Source organism: Prosopis cineraria, unplaced genomic scaffold, assembly GCF_029017545.1.
Source record: "Prosopis cineraria cultivar Desert tree isolate PC_DT_omini unplaced genomic scaffold, ASM2901754v1 PC14, whole genome shotgun sequence".
In the NCBI taxonomy this organism is placed as follows: domain Eukaryota; kingdom Viridiplantae; phylum Streptophyta; class Magnoliopsida; order Fabales; family Fabaceae; genus Prosopis; species Prosopis cineraria.
In genome coordinates, this window is record NW_026555345.1 from 26,571,294 (window position 1) to 26,578,935 (window position 7,642).

General features: G+C 35.4%; 2 protein-coding genes across 6 annotated transcripts; one reads left to right on the forward strand and one right to left on the reverse strand.

Moving 5' to 3' along the window:
* Nucleotides 1-21: 21 nt before the first annotated feature.
* Nucleotides 22-2,590, reverse strand: LOC129292868 (uncharacterized). Of its 5 annotated transcripts, XM_054930540.1 has the most exons (4): nt 1,968-2,590; nt 1,795-1,847; nt 537-726; nt 22-290 (listed from the first exon to the last, which is right to left on the reverse strand). In XM_054930540.1, the coding sequence occupies exon 1, from the start codon at nt 2,387-2,389 to the stop codon at nt 2,024-2,026; it is 366 nt and encodes a 121-aa protein (XP_054786515.1). In that variant the 5' UTR covers nt 2,390-2,590; the 3' UTR covers nt 22-290; nt 537-726; nt 1,795-1,847; nt 1,968-2,023. The 5 variants fall into 5 exon arrangements, with proteins under 5 accessions (XP_054786515.1, XP_054786514.1, XP_054786512.1 ...); XM_054930539.1 differs by lacking the exon at nt 537-726; XM_054930538.1 differs by lacking the exon at nt 22-290 and having other exon boundaries at nt 458-726.
* A 978-nt stretch (nt 2,591-3,568) lies between these two features.
* On the forward strand, nt 3,569-6,317 carry LOC129292420 (protein FAR1-RELATED SEQUENCE 5-like). The gene is made up of 5 exons (XM_054929974.1): nt 3,569-3,806; nt 3,864-4,501; nt 5,389-5,568; nt 6,040-6,103; nt 6,307-6,317. The coding sequence occupies exons 1-5, from the start codon at nt 3,569-3,571 to the stop codon at nt 6,315-6,317; spliced, it is 1,131 nt and encodes a 376-aa protein (XP_054785949.1).
* The last annotated feature ends 1,325 nt before the right edge of the window (nt 6,318-7,642 follow it).

Sequence of the window (7,642 nt, forward strand, 5' to 3'; positions counted from 1 at the left end):
AAACAAACAGGAGAAGCAATATCAAGTAAACCTTAAAAAAGGATCCTAGCACTGAATTGTAAAGATCAAGCAAATGCAGAAAGATCCATGGCTCAGATAGTTCCGGGGCCTACCAAATGTAGTCTGTCATCTGGTCACAGCAGCCTAATTTTTGCTAAATACAATATATTGAAGTTTACAACACAATAGCTCATCCAAATATAATGCAAAATATCAATTAACCCCTTCAAGGACAGCTTCAGAAGGACCATAAGTTAGTTACATGCTCAACTGCTCTATCGCACCAACGCCTGCAAACAAACAATTCTCGTGCGTTAACCAGATGACTAAAGGTAACAGGTACTGCCACAGTTACCATTTCACAAAAATGAACAAGTACAGATGTACAAACCAAAAAGTAGCCTAAATGCTGTCAAATGGAAGAGTAGCCAATATAAGGCCGGTAATTCAAAGAGGATAAACAATGAATGGTATTACTAGTGATATTAGCTTGTAATGATGTAATCCCACTGTTACATAACATTAAATATCCATACAGATATTTAGCATCCATCCAACTGGAGATATGCAGGGCGAGTAGCCTAAGAATGCGGCAGACCCCAAAGAGGTCAAAATTTGGCCTCCAAAGCCAGTTTCAAGTAATTCTCCAAAAAGCAGCCCCTTGCCCTGCCTTTCTATATCCCTATCTCTGAAATTAGCTGAGAAGATAGCTAAAAAGAATCTCCACTGCACAAGAAAAAGGCAAGCCCAAACGGATATTAATAGCCAATTTCAAGCACGTGCATCAGAAATGGGTAAAGATTAAAAGTCCTTACATGCAGAGATTTGTTCACTTTCCTGAACTACCCATAAACAACCCCCAATTATTTTAATAAAAAAAGAAAAACTAAAAAAGAAATCTTTCTCTTTCTCTATAATTTTCCAGTGAATTGTTGGTGAAGAGTAAAGTGAGAATATCTGTTAAGTAGCACAAAAATATTGATGTCAAGCATCCAAAATACAACACATACTGATGTTCAACCAATATAAGACATGCTAAACTTATAATGCCTCAAAACTGTCCTGCTCTTCGTTTTCATCAACATCAATGAGACGAGAAAGGTTAGGAAGAGTGCTCTGACTCCTATGCAGCTTAGCATGTCCTAAATTCTTTTCCTTGGAAAGCAGGACAATTAAGTCAATAGAACATCAAAACTCAAAGACTTCTTGTTTTTTATAAACGATTTGCTAGTAGCAAAGGAATGAGGAAATATAATCCATAAGTTTAACTTCCAAGACTCGCCACCAATGAATGGCTCCCATCTCTCGAGAGATTCAGAAGCCTCACAGTCTCAAGATATAAAACATATGAGATCCCTGAGCAAGATTCCAGGTTGTATAAAAACAAAAGAGAAACCCCTATGCCTTCACCATTCAAGCAAAACCAGCTCGGAAGACAAGTTCAATCATGCTCATAAATTAATATTGAAGTAAGCATGTTTTCATTGCCCTGCATATAACTAGCATCTAACCTACAATCTTATATTTTTGCTAAAGCTTGTCTTAAGAAGAATCGCATAGACAGCCACATCCCTAGCTAACAAAATTCCTTTCTATCACAAAAATACCTAACAGACAAGATCATTGAGGAATTCAACCGCCCTAATCCCCGAAAAATAAGTGTCTCTTCTATGAAATCACCATCATCTAAAGGCAATCGTATTGTGTAGCATACAAAAATTCGAAAACAGTGATCAATTACGTGACAAAACCCTCATTCCTCCAACATAAACCCTTGCTAAGCTTAGAAAGTACCTATTTTCCTTCATTTCTGCAGAGAAGTATTCGTATCAAAACATTCTACAACCCTAGAGTAAATAAAGCCAGGGATAATTAAATTAGAGGAAGAACATATTAACTTCATAATACAAACTTCAGAACTATCACTAAAATCTCAATTTAACGGAAATCAATATGATGAAACGAACCTGAACAAGAAGGGATCAAGACTTTGAAGATGGGCGGAACACTGAAGGGACAACAATTATTTACAATAACGATCAGCTTTCTTCTTGACACGATCATCAAGGGCTTCCTCGATGGACTTGAAATTGGTTTTGGATTGGTAGCCAAACTTCTTGGCCTCAACCGGGAACAGCTCCTCGTACTTCATTTTCTTCGCGGCGTCGATCGTGTAGGACTCTCCTGGCACTCCTTCTCCACCGTCTGCAGCGGAGGCCTCCGCCTCGTGCTCGAGGTTCGAAGGGTCGATTTCACCGTCGGTGGGACCGTCGCTATGCTTGTTCTTCTTCTTCTTTTTCTTCTTGTCGATGGCTTTGCTGCGCGTGGCGAGGGTTCCTCCTTTGAAGCTCAATCTCCCTCCTTTCACTCGTTCATACGGATCCGACATACTGTACAACGCCAATCTCTCGAGATTGTTCGCTTCTCTATCTTGCTTCTCTGCTTAGGTTCTTTCTGATGCTTTTTGTTGAAATCGGGAAAGCCTGTGCTATCTCCAGAATAAGAACACGATCGTCTTTTTTCTCACCCTTTGCAAAGAAGCCCCTCACCTTTCTCCTTATTTATAATTAATGGCTCTCTTCCCTGGTCCTATATTGAAATTGTCTCAAATAAATTTTTGCCCTCGTTCAGCTTCAGCATTTGTTTAAATATGGGGAAACATGGCTGCCTCAGCGGTCGGCTTGTCTCCACTGACTTCTTTCTCCATTTCCTCTCCATTTCGTTAAAACACAGCGTTTCACTTATTGAAAAAAAAATCTGGCCATTCACTTTCTTTAGCTTTCTAAGTGAAAATTACCCATCATTATAACTTCATTTCAGGTTGCATATGTTTCTCCAACAGGGCGGGAAATTCCTCAATTTGCCTCCAAAACCAAGAACTTTACAAGTGCTGTGCGATCAAGAAGAGATAGTCGACGAGCATGCTTATTGGTTTCATCACTTTGCTAATTATTTCTTCTTTGGCTCTATACACATGCATAGATGCTTCCTTAAGTTATATATGTCAATTGCTTTAATTCTGTTTTTAATACTTCATTTAAATGGTGCTGGTTTTCATAGTTTGCTCTTAATATACATTACAAATCAAAAGACTAAAATAGTTAATTGCATATGCTTATACGAAGAATAGGATAAATTGAAAGCTGCATGACATCAATGGAAGAACAATGAGGGGAGAAAGGTGAGAGAGATACGTAAAGCATAGGACAGGGTTCAACAAAACCTTCGGGTAGCGTGAGTGGGATGTTTAAATTGAAGTCTTTTTGGTCAGGATTTAGTGACACAATTCCAATGACAAGACTCTTGTTCTTAGGCCTCTGATTTAATCCTTGCATTACATGGTACATCAGTATCCAGTTAGATAAATAAGAAGAGTAGGAATCTATATATGTTGCTTTTGTGTGGCTTGGAATGTACTACTCAAGTATGTGATATTCTTCTTTCTTATTATTTATATAAACTTCTGTTAAATTATTTTACAAGTTTTAGTGTAATATTTGTGCATAAGATTTATATTTACAATCAATTTAAATTGGGTGTATACTTGTCTAGTTTTCAGGCTTATATGATGGATATAAATTTAACTCCTAGACTTAATCTTGAATTTGACAACATAGAAGACTCATGGAAATTTTGGCAAGATTGTGGAAGGAGAACAGGTTTTGGTGTTCGCAAAGAGAGATTTAATAAAAGTAAAAAGGATCAGTCATATTTAAGTTATCTATATGTTTGTCGTAAAAAAGGGGTGCGAAAACCCGACAAACGAGACAAATACACTAAGAATCCTAGACCTGAGACAAGATCAGGTTGCCAAGCTAGAATGAAAGTTGTATAAGTAAATGGAAAATACAAAATAAGTGAAGTTTTTCTTGATCATAATCATGACCTCCAGCCCCCTGAAGCTGTCCACATGTTTCCATCATTTCGTGAACTAACATCGGCTCAAGCTTTTGAATTAGAAACTGCTGAAAAAGATGGGATTAATCAAAAGTCATCATTTAAGTTGATGAGTGAATATGCAGGAGGAAGAACCAATTTGGGATATACAAGAACTGATATAAAGAATTATCTTAATTCAAAAAGACAACGAGCTATGTCATATGGTGAAGCTGGATGTATTTTTCGTTACTTTGAAGAACAATTGGTGAAAAATTCATCTTTTTTTCATGCTCATCAAATGGACTTAGAGGAGCAAGTTACAAATGTGTTCTGGGCAGATGCACGAATGTTAATTGACTATGCTTACTTTGGAGAAGTCATTTCACTTGATACAACTTATTACACAAATCGAGATAATAGACCTCTTGCTATTTTCTCTGGCATTAACCATTATAGAGGAGGGGTAATATTTGGAGCCGCATTGTTATACGATGAGACCATTGAGTCTTTCAAATGGCTCTTTGAGATTTTTTTGCGGGCACACAAGAATGTGAGGCCATTAACTATTTTCACTGATCAGGATGCTACAATGGCACATGCATTACAGGAAGTGATGCCAGAAGTAAAACATGCCTTGTGTATATGGCATATTTCAAGGAATGCAATGAAGCACCTTAATAACTCAACAAAGGATGGATCCCATATTATGTCTGATTTCAACCATTGCATGTATCATTGTTGGAATGAAACAGAGTTTGAGGAAGCTTGGCAAGAATTATTATCAAGACATAGCATGAAAGAAAATGCTTGGTTGATATCTATGTACCAAATAAAAGAGAAATGGGCAGCATGTTATATTAAGGGGTCAATGATGCTTGGTATAAGAAGCACTCAAATTAGTGAAAGTATTAATTCTTGTGTAAAAAGTTGCACACATCCAAAAAATGATATTAATCAATTCTTTCAGAAATTTGAATAAGCTGTAGAGGATAAGCATTACACGGAGTTGGAACGTGAATTTGATACACGTGATAAGTTGCTAAGGTTGATATTGCAGAATTCATGTATGCTTCGTCAGCTTTCTAAAATCTACACTTGACCAATTTTTGACTTGTTCCAGTTCCAATATGATTTACGTGATGCTGCATGTATAAAAAGAGAAAAGAAAGGAAGACAAATGAAGATGAAGAGAATTGTGCCACCTTGTTTGATTATGTAATCACCATGGTTAATAAGAGAGGAGTGTATAGTTTGACATTTGATCCGTTAATTGAGACAATTACTTGCAGTTGTAAAAAGTTTGAACGAGTGGGCATGTTATGTTGTCATGCATTAAGAGTCTTGTATGATCGTGATGTCAAGTTACTTCCAAAAAAATATATAACAAAGAGGTGGACGAGAGAAGCACGAAGTGGTGTAGTGTATGATTTGAAGGGAAAGCAGATTGAAGCCAATCCTAAACTAGAAAGGTCAAGATAATATAGGCAATTGTGCCCTATGGTTGTTAAGTTAGCCAGTGATGCATCAGAAAGTCTCGAAGCATTCTCTCTAGTTCATGAAGGCATATTGGAACTTACTAAGAGAGTGGATGAGCTTTGCATAAAGCAAAAAGATACTGATGGTGATGGGGATGGTGAAAGGAATCATAAGAGTAACTATGTTGATAGAGGTAATGGTGGTAATAGTAAAGTAATTGGCTTTAAAAAGAGAGATGGTAGAAAAAGCAAAAAAAAAACTTAGAAGTTGTGTGTAGGAATCAAGTCAGAAAAGACGAAGAATTCAAGCCTCAAAACAATCTTTACAAGCTTCTAAAAAATCTTTATCATTAGTCATTGCCTCTAAAAAAGATTCAAATGTATGCATTTTATTAATTTTTTTCTTTCTTTCTATGTTTTTTTTTTGCCTAAGATGCTTGACAAGTAATCATTATTTCTTTTCCAACTACAGCAAGGTCAAGTACATCATGATCCAATGATGTTAGATATGCTTGAAGAAGATACCTCATCGATTAAAGTACAACATGATCATATGTTGTTAGATACACCTGAACCAAGTTAAATAACTTTTACCAATGTATTGATGGTAATCATATATTCCAAACTATTTTGTTAATATCTAACATGCAATATTAAATCATTTTGTCTCTTTTCTTGAATATAGGCACCACTTGATTGTGACATGACATCACTTGAAGCACTTCAAATCAGCCAAGCATTTACAAATGGTAAGTCATTAAATTTCAAGGAAAAACTGAGTCACTTTTATTTAAATCAATATAACTTTTTACACTTTATAGTACAATACAATATCTATTTATACTGTTGAGGTAAATATAAGTTCAGATATGAATGTAGATCATGCTAAATGAAGTCATCCAATTTAACTCTTTTCATTCTAGCTGCTTCATTTGAACTACTTTTGTCACAGGTTCTGCTTGATATACTTGGGGTAATTGTGTAGCATTTACTATACTTGAGTTCTCTTTTTGGTCATGGTAGCTCTTGAGATGATTGTATAGCATTCACTCTTCTTGTGCTACTCTCCTGTTGGTCATAGTAGCTTTTGGGATGATTGTATAGCATTTACTATTCTTGAATTGCTCTCTTTTTGATAACAGTAGCTCTTGGGATGATTATGTAGATGATTTTAGTTGCCACTTTCTGTTTGGCCTGCAATTATAAAGTTGACAGTGTAAAGTTGTCATCACTGTCTATTAAAATGTATTAATGCAAATGTGCAAATATGAAATCTTGAATAGTCTCCATTTATGCATTTCCTCTATCTAACTTTATGCCTTAGTTGTTATTTGCTAGAATGAAATTTCATGATTGCAATCATCAATTCTTGAACTGGTGATTACAACTTTTTTAATAAAAATGGATACTATCAATAATCAAAATTTATAAGAAGAAATGCAAAAGTTCATATGCACAATGATATAACATGCATTCAGAAAGAGCATTGCAAACTCATCATCATGGTACTAACAGTATCAATAAGATTATCATAAGCCTCAGCCATCTTTGTCCAACTCTATAATTCAAGAAGCATAGCAATGCTGGAAAAAAAACATTACAATGAAATAAATTAGCACTGTCTGCCATCAAATTAATATCCCAAAGAAAAGAAAGCCTTGGTTTTCATAGTCAATGTAGTTATTAAGCATAAATCTTGCATAAGATACCATAGTATAATCAACCATAATCACAACTATAGATATATCTCATGCTAGTTAACCAATGAGATGTCAGACAAGGATATATTGTTTTGGCTTTCAGATCACTAGACAAAAAGGGTAAAGCAAGACTCACTTGAGTAGGTCAAGTAGCCTTAGAATTGAATGGTGTGCATTTGGTTCTAAAAATATCAGCCCATCATAAAGGAGATAATCAAATGATATATACATAATGCTGCCAAGAGTTATTATAACCCAAAAAGAAAAAAAAATTGTTTTGAGAAAGCCTACCCTAAGTAAGAGAGGAATGTGCAAATGTTTGGGACATCATAAATATTCATAATATTATCAATCTGTGGAGACCATAAAAAAACTCTAAGATCAATAACTTCATTTTAAGGCAAAGATAAGATCAATATCTAAGAAAATGAATCCTACTTGGCAAATGGTAGAACTCCGAGCACCAAGCTAATTTCACCAACAACTTATCAAAACATGAAAAAACTGTGAGAAATAGTCCTTCATACTCTCCAAAAGAGGCTGTCACATTCAGTATCAAAATATTGCACTTACTATAGACATAATTGC

Coding starts and splice junctions, on each gene's coding strand:
- LOC129292868 (XM_054930539.1), bottom strand. CDS start 2,389: ATGTCGGATCCGTATGAACGAGTGAAAGGAGGGAGATTGAGCTTCAAA.
- LOC129292420 (XM_054929974.1), top strand. CDS start 3,569: ATGGATATAAATTTAACTCCTAGACTTAATCTTGAATTTGACAACATA. Junction 4,502..5,388: donor TACAGGAAGTGATGCCAGAA/GTAAAACATGCC, acceptor ATGGTTGTTAAG/TTAGCCAGTGATGCATCAGA. Junction 5,569..6,039: donor GTAATGGTGGTAATAGTAAA/GTAATTGGCTTT, acceptor TCTTGAATATAG/GCACCACTTGATTGTGACAT.